At 47.2% G+C, this 18507-nt stretch overlaps 2 protein-coding genes across 3 annotated transcripts; both read left to right on the forward strand.

The window, feature by feature from the left end:
* Nucleotides 1-673: 673 nt before the first annotated feature.
* LOC127305545 (uncharacterized) lies at nucleotides 674-3700 on the forward strand. Of its 2 annotated transcripts, none has more exons than XM_051336015.2 (5): nucleotides 674-974; nucleotides 1293-1442; nucleotides 1878-2762; nucleotides 2865-3017; nucleotides 3175-3700. In XM_051336015.2, the coding sequence occupies exons 1-5, from the start codon at nucleotides 969-971 to the stop codon at nucleotides 3535-3537; spliced, it is 1557 nt and encodes a 518-aa protein (XP_051191975.1). In that variant the 5' UTR covers nucleotides 674-968; the 3' UTR covers nucleotides 3538-3700. The 2 variants fall into 2 exon arrangements, with proteins under 2 accessions (XP_051191975.1, XP_051191976.1); XM_051336016.2 differs by having other exon boundaries at nucleotides 840-974; nucleotides 1300-1442.
* Nucleotides 3701-7458: 3758 nt separating this feature from the next.
* Nucleotides 7459-17901, forward strand: LOC127309881 (uncharacterized). Its single transcript, XM_051340593.1, has 6 exons — nucleotides 7459-7485; nucleotides 8003-8479; nucleotides 10421-10553; nucleotides 10748-10936; nucleotides 10984-11256; nucleotides 17723-17901. The coding sequence occupies exons 1-6, from the start codon at nucleotides 7459-7461 to the stop codon at nucleotides 17899-17901; spliced, it is 1278 nt and encodes a 425-aa protein (XP_051196553.1).
* Nucleotides 17902-18507: the final 606 nt, after the last annotated feature.

An 18507-nucleotide genomic window follows, 5' to 3' on the forward strand; every position in this document is an offset into this window, starting at 1 on the left:
GGGAAAACCGCCGCCGCCAGCACCGCCCAAGCTTTACGCGGCAGCTCCCGCCAACAGCAGTGGTGAGGAAAGGGAAGGGGTGGTGCTAGAGGGGGGAGGCGGGGGCGCCCCGGTCACCCCACGGGGGGAGCGATGGGAGCTGGGAGGCCCCTTGCTCAGTATGGCGTGAAGGAACAGAAACGAACTGTTTGGTGCGATGAACTTGTATGTTGTTCTTATAAGGGGAAGGGCGTCGAACAGAAACGAACCGAACCTGTCTACTTCCTCTGCCGTCTCCTCCTTCTGTTCTTCTCTGGGTCTTCTTCTTCCTCACGGTGCAGTTGCTCTCCACAAAGCACCGGCGATCACCGGCGGCGACGGCGTCCGACAGCCAGCAGCTCTGCAGCAATTTTTTCCAGGGGAAAGCAAGCGCGCGTTGGGCCTGGCCTTAGCCCATCATTCTATGGCAGACCGCACATATACATAGCGGTGAGCCCAACCTGGCCGCCCCCCCCACATAGGGTTCGCGAGAGAGATTGTAGATCAGAGATGCGACGGTTGCCCCGCCGTCAGCCGTGCGCCGAGCTCCTCCGCCGTCACCCCGTCGCCGCCCAAGCGCTCCTCTTATGAGGATCGAGCGGTGTTCCGGTAGTAGAATTTCCCAAATAAGCAGCTCCTTTGTGAGCTGCAATCCGGAATCGGATCAGCTCCTTTCTGAGCTGCAATCCGCAATCAATCGGCTCCTTTGGGAGTTCAAATCCTTCTCGGCTCGTTTTGAACGAGCGGCAATCCGACGTCAATCCTTTTTCGGTTTAGATTTTGCAAGGAGTTCAAATCCTTCCCGGTTTCAACCTCGGACTTGCGCTAGCTGCCGCTATAAATCTGAGTTGCCGCCAACAGAGAACACAAGGGATTCCTAGGAGAAGACCAGCAACTCACGAGTCATCAAGCGGCAGATTTCATCTTCGGCAGATCAATTTGCGGGGGCCATGGAGGTGAGTTCCTCGTCCTTTCGTTTCCTCTAGATGTTTTGTTTTCAGAGAGAACCCTTCCGCTAATCGAAGTTGCTTCCCTAAACGTTTAACCTGCTTACGGGAATTAAATCAAGTTTGTATCTCTTGGACAACATAAAAAAAATTGAATCTCTTGGACGACATGAAAATTGCATCTTTACGACTGTATAGAAATCGTAGCTCTTAGGCTGAATCGAAATTGTTTCTTTGTTAACTGCAATGTTTTATTTCGAAAAATATAATATCAAGTCGGTACCTCTTGTACTACATCGAAATTACATCAAATACCTCCTGTTTCAGTCTCCAGGTTGCCAGCGCAAGGGGAAGCCTGGGCAGTCATCAAATTTTAGAGGAGAGCAGCAACTTATAAGACAGCAGAAGACCTCCATGGGCAAACCTTCCGTCAAGGGCCGCAGCAGTTCTAACCGATGGTCCTCCATAGCCATGCTGGTGAGTTGTCCTCTAGAACTTTATTTATTTTGGGACTCTCGCAGATAAAAAAAAGCAAGCATAGTAGAGCAGAGTGGTCAAAATTGTTTTTTTCTGTGTGGAAGATAACACGGGGAAAACATACTGGTGGAAAGTAGCAAAATGACATCTTTTTCTGGGAACATTTAGATAAACAAATCATCCTGAATACTGTACGAAAAAGAGGTTACCAAAATGAAAGAAATGGATGTGTACCAAAAAGCACCTGTTCGCGATGTTTATGTTGGGGTTCCTGGGAAGTTGTGTAAGCTTTAGCTGGGGTTCTGTAATAAGGTACTGAAAACGTTGTGACTGTCATTTCGTTTTCTAAATGGGAATAGAATGGGGCTGAGGCCTGTTGATCTAAAAAAATACTGTAAGAAATCAACTCTAATTTATTTCCATGCCAAAATACAGGAAGGCGATGAAAGAGCCTTGCAACATGATTGGCTCAGCAATTTACCAGATGACTTGTTACTCAACATCATAGAGCGACTTGATGTTGCAGATGCCATGAGAATCAGTATCCTCGCCCGACGGTGGAAGCAGATCCCAACTATGCTCTCCAAAATTCTTATAATGGTTGGTTCCACTGACAACGTGCAAGAGAGGACCTGTGATGCTGCTCGGGCCAATGCAACCGTGCTTGGAGCAACCAGGAGGCTTGTGGAAAGCAGGATTGCAAGTCCATACACCATCCACCGCTTGTGCATGCAATTCTTCTTAGGAAATAAATACAAAAAAATTGCCCGGATTGTTGCCAAAACCATAAGAAAACAAAAGGTTGGTTTTGCTGAGTTCACAATCTTGACAGAGAAGGAATCTTACAGAAGCAGCCCTGCCGATAGGTTCGCTTATGGGAGGCAGCTCAAGAAATTTATTCTTACTTGTCCTAACGCATGCCCTCGTCTCACACGACTCAGTCTAGAGAATTTGAGGCTACTCCAACCAGATTTAGCTTGCATTCTCCAACTGTGCAAACGACTGGAGTTCCTCCGCTTGGACAACTGTGATGTGGGGTATCGGTCCACGCTAGCAGTGGAACACCCGCGACTCCGTGAGCTCGAGATTGTCAGGAGTGAGTTTGAGAGGGTTGATCTAAACTTTCTGCCAGAGCTCACAACGCTGACTTATTCTTTTTGGCTGTCTCTGCATGACCCGTTGTCTTTTGGTTATGTCCCACTACTCCACACTGTGAGCATTAGTAATACTTGTCGTTCATGGCACAAGATGCTCAAGTTAAGTGAATTTCTTGGGAAAGCCACTATAAGCAACCTGCATCTGGGCTTTGAAAGAGAAAAGGTTAGTGAAGGTTCTAGTCTTGTCAATGAGGCGCAGTTTATCCTGATATTTCCTTTTTGAGGTTCTAGTCTTTTAATTTACTTATCGTAATGTCTTCTGCAGATTTGGGTTAAACCTGAAGATCCGAGAGAATTGTGGCAAGTGTTCAGCAAACTAAGGCTTGTTAATTTGGCTGCCATTTCAGAAGAATGCGATCTGATGTGGACCTTGTTTGTTCTACAAGGTGCACCTTCCCTCGAGGAGTTATGCATCAGGGTAAAGTCTCTACCTTTTCTCCATATTTTTTTTCCTTTAGCATGTTGAAGTACTGTCTTGAACCTCTAGCACCACATTAATTGCTTGTTAGTTAGGTAAAATTGTTTTTCTTTTACATTGTTGAATGCGAATGTTTACCTGATGAGAAGCATTGCAGGTTTGTGATTGTTTGGGGGTATGGGATGAGGAGGAGAGGAAGAAGCTCGGGTATAGCGAGGAGAGAAAGGACATCGGTGCAAAATGGGAAACATGTGATTTCAAGCACCACAAACTTGCCGTGCTCAGGATCTGTGGGTTTCAATCAGAAACCAAGTTCGTGGATTATATCACAACTGTCATGAAAGCAGCAGTCAATCTGAAGGACATATACCTGCACGAGAAGCCAGCATGTGAGGAGAAGTGTGCATACAGCCGACGACAAGGTGACAGATTTCCCAAGTCAAGGAAGCAGAAGATCTGTGTTAGGAACAGCTTGGATATGCATATGCGCCCCCTGTTAAGGCTTCACTTCCTATTTTGAGAAGAAAATAATGAAGTTTTGTTTCTGCTGGATAACATGGAAACACGCGTGCCTGCATTTTGTGTTTTCGAAGACTTGTTTTGTCTCTCAGTACGGAAGTGACTGCATATATATTGTATTATTAGTAGTATTTAAAATTAAAACACAGCCCCATTTTGTTCTACTTGATAACAATGACGGCCGACTCCGACGGTGAATATTAAGGGCATCTCCAACGGTTCGGATGCCTAAAATATCCACTTCTGCCCCTTTACATTGGTCCAAATAGTCGAAATTTACCATGCGTCGGTGGTGCCCTTAGCGACAGTGCGTCTGTTTGCGCTGGTGGTGCCCTTAGCGGCATGACAACACTTTTTTTGGAATTTTCTTTTTTCAACATAAAACATAATTTATATTTTATAGTGAATAAAGGAAAATAAAAATATAAACTAACACGGCGCACGCGTCTACTCCTCGTCGTCGTCGTTGAGCACGACAAAATCTGGTAACTGCCATGATCAGTTGGTAACCGACAGAACATACATTGGTGCTGCTGGCGGTGGAGGTGGAGTAGCCCACGGATCGAACACCGGTGGTGGAGATGGAGCAGCTCACGGGCTGAACGACGGAGGTGGAGGCGGCGGTTGCGGGGCCGAGTTCTGGAGCGCCCGTTGTAGGGCCTCTTCCTTCGTGAAGTCCAGCGGCATGATGTCGTTGGCGTACCGAGGTAGCGACGGCTGCACCGGTCGGTCCACCTGCGACATGAGGACGCCGAGCTTCGCTATCTCATGGTCATCGCCGGCGGGAGGTCGAACTCGCGGCCGTTCGCCTTAGCCGCCTGCCATTCATGGAAGACGCAGATTCGTTTGAGTCGTCCTTGGCCTCCTCATTGTGGTAGGTTAGCGCGTCGTAGTCCTCGTCGTGTGGAGGCGTCGACGGCTGCCATGTTCAACGATGAGGTGGTGGTGGCCGCTCAAACGGTAAGTCTCGATCGCCAAGGAAGCCCGCCTTCCTCCTTGGGTCCTGCTCGGTCTCGTGCCAGCTGTGCCTGTTATTGGAGTCGAACGCGAAGGCGGGATCGGCGCGGAGGCCCGGCGGTAGGTATTGCCGCCTACCTCGAATCTCGGCGCTCCTCTCTGGCTCGCGCAGAGGCACGGGCGGGACAGGCACCCGGAGGTGGTTGAGCCGCCAGCCGCCACCAGGCAGGTGTATGTCCGCCAGTGGTGGCACGATGTCTAGTTGGCGTGCATGAGCCGCGCCACGTCGACGGGAAGCGGTACCCTATTCGGCCGCGTGTCCTTCTTGGTGGTGCTGCTGCACGCCTTGACTTGATGTGATCGTAGGCCCTGGATTCTTGAACAGAGGCACTACGCCGGTCTAACATTTTTCTAGTACTAATATTGCTTCTACTGTTGCAAAGTTCAAAGTTCAAAATCTCAGTCGAGAGGCAAAACCCCCCGCAAAATGAATCTGAATATTTCAGACGCGTTTTTTAATTGAACTTTGGAGAACTTGGGTATGATTTTATGATGATGGCTTGATGTGACCCTCGCCTTTTTTTTTGCTGAACAAAGCTAATAAGTAGCATGATCTACCCCTGGCCTTATATATTACAATCACGAGTATATTACTTGCATCATAGCCGTATTCAAAATCAATTCTCAGTCAAGCTGCAAAATCTCCTACCAATCCTGAAATATTTCAGAAGGGCTTTTTAACATGGATTTTCAAGATACATCATGATTATGATCGTGGTAACTGATTTTCAACAGGATGATGACTTCATGTGACACTTGGCCGTACTAGTACGGTCTCATATTTTTACATTACTTGTACCGTAGCCAAATTTGAAATCTCATTCTAGCGGCAAAACTTTCCGCCCAAAAAATACAAATATTTCACACGCTTCTAACTTCCCATTCTACCCTCGTAAAGATGACAGCAATGCCCATGTTTAAGTCGGTTGGTGGGGGGTCTACCCGTCATTTTTTTTATCACCACCTCCCTAGCCTACCCACCGGAACTTCCCAAGTTCCTCTCTCTCCCACCTCCACGACCACCGCACCGGAACATCCCCGCCGAACTTCCCTGGCCTACCCGAGGCCTCGCGATCCTCCTCATCCGGATGTCTGCCGGAGCCGCTTCATGGACACCGTCATCAACCGGACCGGATCTTCCCCGACGAACCTCGAAACCATATACTAATCTAGCAGTCTACCACAGTCGCTTCAGCTGCGGTATCGTCCACCCCACCGGAGCCGCTTCGCCGGATCCGTCCTCCACCACATCGGATCTAGCTCACCGACACCGTTGTGCATGAACTGGATCTGCTTCACCGATGCCATGCATGATCTAAACTCTTCTACTGTCGCTTTTCTATTGTTTTCCTGCAAGTTCTTGTTTAATCTTGGGGGAACCTGTTTGTGCTAACGACGCGCCGTTACGTTTTTGCAGATGAGATGAGTAACCATGAAGTCTAATGGCCGTCTCTCCAACCCCAAGTAGCACATGTAGTGTACTTCATCACCGGATCTATCAACCCCAGGAAGATCTGCAGTGACTCCCACAAAGTGCTTCTCCTAATATAAGTCCATTGTTTTAGCGCCATGTTCTGGGTTCACATGCTTGTTTGTCTGAAGCTCTTTAAGTTTATTCCTAGCTATGACGGTAACACCCTGCTATTTTATAGTTCATTGCTAGCTTTAAGTGATTGAACATTTTTGTTTGCATTCCCTGCTCTGTAGATGTAGCCATCATAACTTCTATCTTGCTCAGTCGTTGTTACAAAATTATAGCCTGCAACTAGTTTGTTCATGCCAAACTTGTTCTAACTGAATATGTTGGTTTGCATTCCCTGTACTACAGGTGATTCCATTGGTATTTCTATCTACTTCGTCGTAAGCTAACAAAGTAACTGACTACTATTAGTTCATGCATGCTATCGCTCTGCTATCATTACAAATTTAAACTCGTCACACTAGCTACTTCGATAATAATTTTATGTGCCATCGGGTTATTCAAAAGCTTCAACATTAACTCGCTTCTCTTACTTTGCATAGCACTCACACATGGAATGCTGAACATATTGGTTTGCATTCCCTCTTCAGCTCTTCTACAAATTCACAGGAGATCCCACTATATTCTGTATGTGGTCCATCCTTAGCTCCATCATTAACTATCCTCTGTGTGTTGCTCATTACAAATTTATGTCCCGAAGCATATTGATTTTCATTGCCTTCACTACAAGTTCATGAATGGTGCTGTTATAATTCTTATCTGGTTCATTCCTATCTATTACAGTAACATCCTGCAATTATTTAGTTCATGGCGAATTTTAAGTAATTGCACATTTTGGTTCACAATCCCTCCTCTATAGCTTTTGTCATCTTAACTTCTATTTGGCTCATTGTTTGTTACAAAAGCAACAACCTCCTATTGTGTAGTTCATGCCAAATTGAAGTCACTGAACATGTTACTCTGCATTCCATGTACAAGTAATACCATTATTATTTGTACCTGGTTCATCGTGAGCTACTAAATTAACTGCCTGCTATCAGTTCATTCACTACCCTCTATGTGTTGCATGTTACGTATTTTAAGTCCCTGAACGCGTTGGTTAGCATTCTCTGCACAACAAAGTTCAGATTATAATACATTTACGGTTTATTACTAGCTATGACAGTAAAATGCTGCTATTGTTTAATTCATGGCCAATTTAAGTAATTGAGCATGTTGGTTTGCATTACCTGCTCTATAGTTGTTGACATTGCTCTATAGTTGTTGACATTATAACTACTATCTGGTTCATTCTTTGTTACAAAAGTAAGTGCCTTCTATTATGTAGTTGTTCATATCAATTTGGAAGTAATAGAACATGTTGGTCTGCTTTTGCTGCACTTCAAATGATACAACTATTGTATCTATCTGGTTTTGTCATAAGCCATGCCAGTGACTGCTGCTCTGGTTCAAGTACGTGTCGCTTTCGTATTGCTATAGGCTTGCGTGTGTATATATATGCATGAACAAACATTCTTGAGAGATTCCAGCCACATATATAGTGTAATTATATAGCCCATCGCTCACTATTTTCGGTGTTTAATGCATGAATACCACTGGGATGAAGGGAGTACATACATGCTGGAACTCGTATATGCATGACTGTTTATCATGCTGGAACTCGTATGTGCATGACTGATCGTGTCTTGATGCAGAGTAAAAAAAAACTCTCTTTATAAATAAGGGCAACATCGGACATCTTCAACGAGTGTATGAACATGGGGAGCTGCATGGGACTTGACAGTAGTAAGTCTGTTGTTTTACTCTGACGTGCTCGGTTATATAAGCCACAAAATAATTTGATTGCTTGTTTATCTCTGACGTGGATTTGGTGACCGCGTGTATACGTGAGCACCCATCAACCATCGTTGGATTGCCTTTAAGATTCCGCCATCCCACTTTCTAAACTAACGGCAACATACGGTGTTAGAATTATTTTTTTTGTCAGTTGGAGGGCAGCGGCCGCGGGAGCTCAAGGTACGGGCTCGATTCCGCCCCTGCTCGTCAATTGGAGGGCAACATACGGGCTCGATTCCACCACTGCTCGTCAATTGGAGGGCAGCGGCCGCGGGAGCTCAAGGCGAGTGTCTTGGCGCTCATCCTGGAGGTGGAGCGGGCTCCCGTCGTGGGTGTCGATGGGCGACCGGAGGCGGCTGCCAGACCTGGTGGTGGCCAAGGACGGGAGCGCGAACTTCACGACGGTGGAGCCCGCTGCTCGGCGCGGCCGCATCCCCCGCTGCTGCGTGCTCGACGCGGCCGCCATGCTAGCAACGTGCTCGGAAGCCCGGCGAATGCTACGGGAGCGTTCGGCCGAGGCGTTCGCTGCGCCGCGGCTGAGGAGGTCGGGGCGAGGCTCTCCGTCGCCGATTTCTTCGCGCGCGCCTTCGCCCTCGCGGGTGATGTCGAGGTGAGGACCAACTGTTCACATTGTGCAAGTCAGATTCTCGCTCTAAGGTCGGAGAATTTGGGGGTGCAGCTTCAGTACTTCGGTTCAGTATAGAAGCGTGCTGCGGCATGTGTGATTTGGTTGCAGTTTCAGGGTTCGATTTGCGGTGCAGTTTCAGTGCTTGGTTTCAGTATAGAAGAGTCCTGCGGCGTGTGTGAGTGGTGATGCAGCTTCAGCCCTTCGGTTTAGTACAAGTAGTGTCCTGTGGCTGCGGCATGTGTGAATTGGGATGCGGTTTCTCGGTTATATTTGTGATGCAGTTTCAGTGCTTCTGTTCAGTATAGAGAAGCCATCACAGATCATTTATCAATCATGAAGTGTTCATTATTATTTTTTCTTGAGATTTCAGAGTGGCATCTTAGGGTGTGTTTGGTAGGTCGGCCCAACCCAACAATTCTCATCTCAGCAGAGATTTCTGAGATTTTGGCTGTTTGGTAGACCGGCTCTCCCATGTGAGCACTGCCCAACTGACCCGGAAAAGGCCTCTTAGCCCTGCCCGGTAGAGAAGCTCAAATCGAGCTTCGCATGTGGGCAGGGCTGACCTCGCCCAAAAAAAATCCCACGCACCCGCACCTGGGCGGAAATCCAACAGGGGTCAGGACGCCCCGATCTCATTTTCCCCAAACTCGCTCTCGGACGCGCGCCCCGCAGACGTCCTCCGCGCGCCGCCCCCCGCTCTTCACGCCGGCCTCTGCGTCGCCTCGTCGACGCCGGACGCGGACGCCGCCGTCTCGACGCCGGTGGCCGCCCCGCACCCTGCACCTTCACGCCAGAGCTCCCTCTGGGACATCCATGGTCGGCGGAGATCCCCTCTCCTCGGCCGCCATCGGAGCTCCTCGCCACGGAGCCGGCTTGCGGAGTTTCCTCGCCACGAGCATATGCGGATAGCCACCGGAGCTTCCTCACCCCCGACCAGCCACCGGAGCTCCTCGCCACGGCTAACACCGCGACGGCCAGCCACGGCCATAACCGCGACGGCCGGCGCCGCTACGGTCAGCCACGGCCCGGCGCCGCGACGGCCAGCCACGGCCAGCGCCGCGACGGCCAGCCACAGCCTCGTGCCGCCACCGGAGCTCGCTCGCCGGAGCTTCCTCGCCGGAGTTTACTCGCAGGGACCCGATTGCGTTTCCTATAGGGACCCGATTGCTTTGTATTTTGTACACAGGGACCTGATTGCTTTTTTATTTTGTATGCAGGGGTCTGAATACTTTTTATTTTTATCCAGGGGTGTTTGTGCAAATCTTAGACCTCCTCAGCATCTCTCACCATATACAACCCACCAAACAACAGATGCACTCAGAATATCTCAACCCACACGAGCTACCAAACACGTGAAAAAATCTGAGCTTAGCCTAGTTAGAGACAGCTTGTATGAAGGCAGATAGCTACTCTCCATTGGCCCGGGCTACCAAACACACCCTTAGCTCCTTGGATGAGTCGATGGTAAATGGCTATGTTTCGTGTTGTTCTCTGTCGGTTTTTGTGATACAGTGTCAGTGCTTCTGTTCAGTATAGAGAAACCATCACAGAGCATTTATCAATCATGATGTGTTCACTATTATTATTATTTCTTGAGTAGTTTAACGTTGAACTGAAACCTACCAACTGATTCGAATGGAAAAGCATTCCTCTTAGCACATACTTGAACGAAGTGATGACAGGTGTTTGATGACCGTGTGCTACTTACACTGGATACTGTGTCATAAAGGCTATTTGTGACTGTGTTACACTTATCATGTTAATGCGATCAGCTCAGTCAGGTTATCTACTTTTCTTTGCTGGAGTACATTCTGCTGCTTGAACTGTAACTATCTTTTATGATCCCTGATTATATTGTTACTCTCAGCATCTCATATGTTATACTCCGTATTTCTTAATTCTTACTCCTTTATGTACTTTTAGGCTTTTGCAAATGCTCTTGTTCACAATCATTCCAGCACCTTGGACTCCACTAATCCAATTCTGAAGAAGAGCAAGATCAATGATATAAGAGGACTCCAAAACTTGGCCAAGTCATTATCTGGACAGCGTTCTGGTTAGTTCTGTAATGCCATGGAAAGTGTAAATTACATGTTAAGAAGCTGATCCTGCTTTGATTGGAGAAATGAATTACATAGGAAGCGTGACTACCTGTGGTTTATTTGTTTCAAGTTAGGACAGTGAGTCTTCTATTTGATATTTGAAACTTGGGAATTCCAAATTTCAATACTGATGCTTGTGCTTTGACAGTTCAGGCACAATCTGCTGAATACATGAAAAGGAAAGCTCCAAGCATTAGTGAAAATTACAATTTACACTCAGAAAAACCGAAGTTACCGGGAAACATGATGTTTAGGTTAGGGATCAAAACAAGGAATACACAAAAACTACTCTGTAGCTGCAAGAGGAATCTATTGAGTATCTGCAACACGTACCATCGTTATATGTTTCATTTCATCTCACTTATTGATTGCATCTTTACGGAGTACTTGACGCGGCGCTCTCCAGCGTCGGCGACATGGCTGCCATGCTAGCAACGCGCTCCGAAGCCCGGCGAATGCTACGGGAGCATTCGGCTGAGGCGTTCGCTTCGGCCGCGGCTGAGGAGGTCGGGGCGAGGCTCTCTGTCGCCGATTTCTTCGCGCGCGCCTTCGCCCTCGCGGGTGATGTCGAGCTGGATTTGGCAGGACGCGGCTGGCCATGGCGGTGGGTGGGCGCGCTCGCGCTGGAGGCAGACAGGCGGAGCGATGGTCGTGGCGGTGCGCGCGGGCCTGCGCGTGGCGGTTTGCCGGACGACGACGGGGAACAGGCGGCGAGGCTCAACGGGAGGCGCCGACGGCTGATGCTGACTCGGGCGGCGCGGTCGGCGATGCAGAGGAGCGGCGGCCGCGGGGAAAGAGACACATCGGCGGCTGCACGGAGAGCAGCACGGCCTCCCCAGTCCTCTGCGCTGATGGGGGCGGCTCGGAGTGGGAGTAGATGGAGGAAAAGAGCACGACACGGTCTAAGGAATCCCTGTGAAACAATTTTTTAGTAGTACAACGCCTCACGGAGAGAACGGATGCTGCTAGACACATGTCACTCAACGGATGCGTGCTCACGTATATACCCGGTCACCTTTTGATGATTAGAACTTCACATTTTTATGTTGGTATAGATTATACACATCAAAAGGAAGCTCACACCTTATTATTTGCCATCTGTCCACGGTAAAATGTTCTAGTTGTTGCTATGCATTACAATGATCTTGTTATGCATTACTTATTGTAGTCTATATTAGCCCCATACCGGTAGACTATTTGTGCGCATTACAATGATCTTATTATAACACGGGGAAATGGTGAGTTCCAAATTATTTGGCAAACAATATTGTAGTGTCTTTGCCTTTCCATTGTTGTTGTCTTAACTTGTAATGTCTTTGTTTTAGGTATAGGTGGTGCACGGACAACATAAAAGACTGCCTAATCCCTTCATTGTATTGCTAGGTTTAATTACCATTCAATTTCTCTGGGTTCTGTAATATTTTTTCAATGTCTTGCAGCTGATGTAATATTTTTTCAAAACCTTGCAGCTGATGTAATATTTAGTTAGTCTCTATGGTTCTTTCGCGCAATCTTTCTATGGTGCTTGTGGTAAGTGAGGCTATCCGACTGAAATCATGTGCTGCGTAAATATATGGGCCCAATTAAGCAAAATCACATATGGGCCGGCCCGCTAAATCCTAAAGCGCCTAACAGGTCGGCATGTTAACATAGCAATTTGCAGCTGAGCCAGCCCAACAAGTAAAAACGGTCTTCACGCAGGTCGGCCAAACAATACTATTCGGCCATACTAGGCCCACATATATTATGTAGTGGACCGAATCACCAACTAAACGGGTCGGTCCACTTACTTATTGGGGCAACCCAATTGCTTTAAGGTGGACCCCACTTACTAATTGGGCCGGCCCGGTAACAGAAAAGTGGGTCCCACATGTTCATTGGGCCAGCCCACTTACTTTAAGGTGGACCCCACTTATAACTAGGCCAGCCCGGTAAGAGAATAGTGGGCCCCACTTTTTTTTGGGCTGGCCCACTAACATATTGGGCCAGCCCAATTGCTTTATGGCGGATCGCACTTACTAACTGTGCCGGCCAGGTAACAAGAAAGTGGGCCCCACTTGCTTATTGGGCCGGCCCATTTGAATTTTGACCAGACAAACAAGGACATTTGGCCCGACCCACATACTTATTGGGCCGACCCACTAACTTGTTGGGCCAGCCCAATTGCTTTATGGTGGACCCCACTTACTAACTTGGCTAGCCCACTAACAGGAAAGTAGGCCCCACCTGCTTATTGGGCCAGCCCACTAACTTGTTGGACTAGCCCACTTGCTTTATGGTGGATCCCACTTTCTAACTAGGCCGACCCGATAAGAGAAAAGTGGGCCCCACATGCTTAGTGGGTCGGCTCGTTTGCCTGTTGACCGGTCAAACAAAGGCATTTGGCCCGGCCCACATGCTTACTAGGCCGACCCATTAATCGAGTTGACCGATCAAACGAAGACATTCGGCCCGACCCACCTTTTTAGTGGGCCCACCCAGCTATCCTTTGACCGATCGAACGAAGGCATTCGGCCCGGCCCACGTGCTTAGTGGGCCGGCCCATTTAAGTTTGACCTTCTAGATCTATTCGCTAACCTTCATGCTGGAAAGCTAGAGCTTTTTCGTCTTAACTTTGGTGAAATTATCTTATTGCCGAAGGTTTATGAAGCAGAAAGGATCCAACAATATCGTCCTATTTGTCTTCTTAACGTTATATTTAAAATATTAATTAAGCTTGTCACGATCATACTCAACACGGTGGTTGACCATGTGATTAGACCTTCACAAACTGCTTTTATGCAAGGCCGTAACATCCTGGATGGGGTTGTAGTTGATACGGGGTGGCCTTCGGACACCACCGCCTCAAGACCGACAAGCCCTCCTCGTGGTCCAATGACACGAGCTCGAGCCCAAGCCCTACACCAAGAGGTGAATTCGCTCCTCTCCACGTATGCTTTTGATACCCCTTTGGATGGCTTGCTACTTCATGCCAATACCCTATGTTCAATCAGGTACATCGACCAAGACGCGAGCCATGGAGACCAAGACAATGGAGAGAGAGCTGGAAATGATGAAGATAGAGCTACAGCGCCCAGGCCGGAACTTCCGCCCCCAGGACCGGAACTTCCGGCCAGATGCCCTCAAGATGCCTTCCAGCGCCCAGGGAAAAGGATCCAGCCGGAACTTCCGCCCCAGAAGACCGGAACTTCCCCCCGCCGGAACGTCCGCCCAAGTTCCGCCCAAGTTACTGTTGGAGATATGCCCAAGAGGCAATAATAAATGGTTATTATATATCTTTATGTTTATGATAATGTTTACATACCATGCTATAATTGTATTAACCGAAACATTGATACATGTGTGTTATGTGAACAACGAGGAGTCCCTAGTAAGCCTCTTGTATAACTATCTTGTTGATTAATAGATGATCATGTTTTCGTGATCATGAACATTGGATGTCATTAATAACAAGGTTATGTCATTATATGAATGATGTAATGGACACACCCAATTAAGCGTAGCATAAGATCACGTCATTAAGTTATTTGCTATAAGCTTTCGATACATAGTTACCTAGTCCTTATGACCATGAGATCATGTAAATCACTTATACCGGAAAGGTACTTTGATTACATCAAACGCCATTGGATTGCGTGTTCGCGGTAGGAAAATTTTTGTTTTCTATGCAACGTATCCCTACACTTCTAGTAAGTTTTTGTAAGAACTTTATAACTTCAAAGATGTGACAATTATCCAAATCTAAACCATTATGATCTAAAGCAATGGGATCATTGTCCCCAATATTTTGAAAAATTTCAGCAGTTTATCACAAGCAGTTTCAGCAGTTTTAGCAGTTTCAGGCAGTTTTTCACGCTTTGCATTAGGAGTAGAAACATTGCCAACACCAATTATTTTACCATTGGTAGTAGAAGGTGTAGCAATATGTGAAGCATTAGCATTACTAGTGGTGGTAATAGTCCAAACTTTAGCTACATTATTCTCTTTAGCATTTTCTTCTTTCTCCCACCTAGCACGCAATTCAGCCATCAATCTAATATTCTCATTAATTCGAACTTGGATGGTGTTTGCTGTAGCAAATGACTTAATATCTTTATTTTCATTAGGCATAACTTTCGATTTAAAAAGATCAACATCGGCAGCAAGACTATCAACTTTAGAAGCAAGAATATCAATTTTACCAAGCTTTTCTTCAACAGATTTGTTAAAAGCAGTTTGTGTACTAATAAATTCTTTAAGCATGGCTTCAAGACCAGAGGGTACATTCCTATTATTATTGTAAGAATTACCATAAGAATTACCATAACCATTATTATTATGAGAAGGGTATGGCCTATAATTGTTACTAGAATTATTCCGATAAGCATTGTTGTTGAAATTATTATTTTTAATGAAGTTCACATCAACATGTTCTTCTTGGGCAACCAATGAAGCTAACGGAACATTATTAGGATCAACATTAGATCTACCATTCACAAGCATAGACATAATAGTATCAATCTTATCACTCAAGGAGGAGGTTTCTTCAACAGAATTTACCTTCTTACCTTGTGGAGCTCTTTCCATATGCCATTCAGAGTAATTAATCATCATATCATCAAGAAGCTTTGTTGCGGTGCCTAGAGTGATGGACATAAAAGTACCTCCAGCAGCTGAATCCAATAGGTTCCACGAAGAAAAATTCAATCCTGCATAAAAGGTTTGGATGATCATCCAAGTAGTCAGTCCATGGGTAGGGAAATTCTTGACCAAAGATTTCATTCTTTCCCATGCTTGAGCAACATGCTCATTATCCAATTGCTTAAAATTCATTATGCTACTTCTCAAAGATATATTTTTAGCATGAGGATAATATCTACCAATGAAAGCATCATTACATTTAGTCCATGAATCAATACTATTCTTAGGCAAAGATAGCAACCAATCTTTAGCTATTCCTCTTAAGGAGAAAGGAAACAATTTTAATTTTATAATGTCACCATCTACATCCTTATATTTTTGCATCTCACAAAGTTCAACAGAACTAACACCAGAAAATTGCTCTCTCATAACAAGATTCGGTAAAGCAGGTTTAATTTCAAAGAATTCTGCTGTAGTAGCAGGTGGAGCAATAGGTGTGCATAAGAAATCATTATTATTTGTGCTTGTGAAGTCACACAACGTACTATTTTCAGGAGTACCCATTTTAGCAATAGTAAATAAAGCAAACTAGATAAAGTAAATGCAAGTAACTAATTTTTTTGTGTTTTTGATATAGAGAACGCAAACAAAGCAGTAAATAAAATAAAGTAAAGCAAGACAAAAACAAAGTAAAGAGATTGGAAGTGGGAGACTCCCCTTGCAGCGTGTCTTGATCTCCCCGGCAACGGCGCCAGAAAAAGAGCTTGATACGCGTACAACACACGTCCGTTGGGAACCCCAAGAGGAAGGTGTGATGCGTACAGCAGCAAGTTTTCCCTCAGTAAGAAACCAAGGTTATCGAACCAGTAGGAGTCAAGAAGCACGTGAAGGTTATTGGTGGCAGAGTGTAGTGCGGCGCAACACCAGGGATTCCGGCGCCAACGTGGAACCTGCACAACACAATCAAAGTACTTTGCCCCAACGTAACAGTGAGGTTGTCAATCTCACCGGCTTGCTGTAACAAAGGATTAGATGTATAGTGTGGAAGATGATGTTTGCTAAGAACAGTAGAACAAGTATTGCAGTAGATTGTATTCGATGTAAAAGAATGGACAGGGGTCCACAGTTCACTAGTGGTGTCTCTCCAATAAGAATAAGCATGTTGGGTGAACAAATTACAGTTGGGCAATTGACAAATAAAGAGGGCATGATAATGCACATACATATCATGATGAGTAGTGTGAAATTCAATTGGGCATTACGACAAAGTACATAGACCACTATCCAGCATGCATCTATGCCTAAAAAGTCCACCTTCGGGTTAGCATCCGCACCCCTTCCAGTATTAAGTTGCAAACAACAGACAATTGCATTAAGTATGGTGCGTAATGTAATCAACACAAATATCCTTAGACAAAGCATTGATGTTTTATCCCTAGTGGCAGCAACACATTCACAACCTTAGAACTTTCTGTCACTGTCCCAGATTAAATGGAGGCATGAACCCATTATCGAGCATAAATACTCCCTCTTGGAGTTACAAGTATAAATTTGGCCAGAGCCTCTACTAGCAACGGAGAGCATGCAAGATCTTAAACAACACATATATGATAGATTGATAATCAACATAACATAGTATTCCATATTCATCGGATCCCAACAAACGCAACATGTAGCATTACAGATAGATGATCATGATCATGTTAGGCAGCTCACAAGATCCAACAATGATAGCACAATGAGGAGAAGACGACCATCTAGCTACTGCTATGGACCCATAGTCCAGGGGTGAACTATTCACACATCAATCCGGAGGCGATCATGGCGATGAAGAGTCCTCCGGGAGATGATTCCCCTCTCCGGCAGGGTGCTGGAGGCGATCTCCTGAATCCCCCGAGATGGGATTGGCGGCGGCGGCGTCTCTGGAAGGTTTTCCGTATCGTCGCTCTCGGTACTGGGGTATTCGCGATGAAGGCTTTAAGTAAGCGGAAGGGAAGGTCAGGGAGCGTCACGAGGGGCCCACACAACAGGGCGGCGCGGGCCCTAGCCTGGCCGCGCGGCCCTGGCGTGGCGGCGCCTCGTCGCCCCACTTTGTGATCCTTTCGGTCTTTTGGAAGCTTCGTGGAAAAATAAGCCCCTGGGGCGTTGATTTCGTCCAATTCCGAGAATATTTCCTTTGTAGGATTTCTGAAACCAAAAACAGCAGAAAATAGCAACTGGCTCTTCGGCATCTTGTCAATAGGTTAGTGCCGGAAAATGCATAAATATGACATAAAGTGTGTATAAAACATGTGAGTATCATCATAAAAGTAGCATGGAACATAAGAAATTATAGATACGTTGGAGACGTATCAAGCCGCCGTGGCTTGCATCGTCGTTGCCGCGTTCGGAGGCACCGTCTGTGGGACGGTTACGGCCGCTGGAGCTGCATGAGGGTGGGCCCCGTCTGTCCTTCTCTTGGGCCAGCCTGGCCCATCGCATGCGTTACCTCTGGCGGGACCAGGCATCGGGCGCGGAAACCACTCCCTCGCCTCGTTCGATCGCGCCGTCACGCTCGTCTCCGAGCCAGCCTTCGTCTTCGCCGCCTTCCGCACCGCCTCACTCCTCGTCGCAAGGTCCTTCGTCAAGTTCTCCCTCGCCCGCCTCGTCCTCGCCATCGCCATCCCGGACGCCCGCTTCTAAGGATGCCTCGCTGCTCTCTTCTCCGTACATCTCGCGCCGGGGGTGGAACCCGGTGCGCCGCCGGTCTTTCGCGGAGGTTGCCGCTCTCCCGCAGCTGCCCATGGCAGGGAACCAGCAGCCGTCGGGTCCTAGACCTGGCTTTGGGCCTCGGGGTCATGTTCGCCCCGCGCCCGTTCCGCCGGGTCCGAGGCCGGCTGCTTCTCTTCTTCAACCACCGCCGGGGCAGTTCATGCCGTCTCCGCTTCAACCTCCGATACGACCGATGCAGCCGCGTCCGCAGGTGCAGCAGTTTCAAGCTCAAGTCTACCTGCCACCACCGTATGGGTATTACCAGCAGTCCGCTCCTCCTGGAGGTAATTTTTCGGCTCAGCAGCAGCTATTGGGATCAACGGTACCAGCTGGGCAGCAGGTGGGTTTCGGACCATCAGCACCTCAACAACAGCCTAATTCTTTTGCTCCTGGAGTCAATCCCAAGCCAAAAAAGAGTAAAAAAGAAGAGGCCGGTGCAGCAGGATCAGTCTTCTTCGGTCCAAGGCCAACCTCGCCAAGGCTTTGGCGGTGATTTGCAGGGACAGGTGCCTTTTGGGCAGGTTGTACAAGGGCAGG

This window comes from Lolium perenne, chromosome 6 (genome assembly GCF_019359855.2).
Source record: "Lolium perenne isolate Kyuss_39 chromosome 6, Kyuss_2.0, whole genome shotgun sequence".
In the NCBI taxonomy this organism is placed as follows: Eukaryota; Viridiplantae; Streptophyta; class Magnoliopsida; order Poales; family Poaceae; genus Lolium; species Lolium perenne.

Coding starts and splice junctions, on each gene's coding strand:
- LOC127309881 (XM_051340593.1), top strand. CDS start 7,459: ATGCCAGTGACTGCTGCTCTGGTTCAA. Junction 8,480..10,420: donor CCCTCGCGGGTGATGTCGAG/GTGAGGACCAAC, acceptor ATGTACTTTTAG/GCTTTTGCAAATGCTCTTGT. Junction 11,257..17,722: donor GCGGAGCGATGGTCGTGGCG/GTGCGCGCGGGC, acceptor TGGCGGGACCAG/GCATCGGGCGCGGAAACCAC.
- LOC127305545 (XM_051336015.2), top strand. Junction 1,443..1,877: donor GGTCCTCCATAGCCATGCTG/GTGAGTTGTCCT, acceptor GCCAAAATACAG/GAAGGCGATGAAAGAGCCTT. Junction 3,018..3,174: donor TCGAGGAGTTATGCATCAGG/GTAAAGTCTCTA, acceptor GAAGCATTGCAG/GTTTGTGATTGTTTGGGGGT.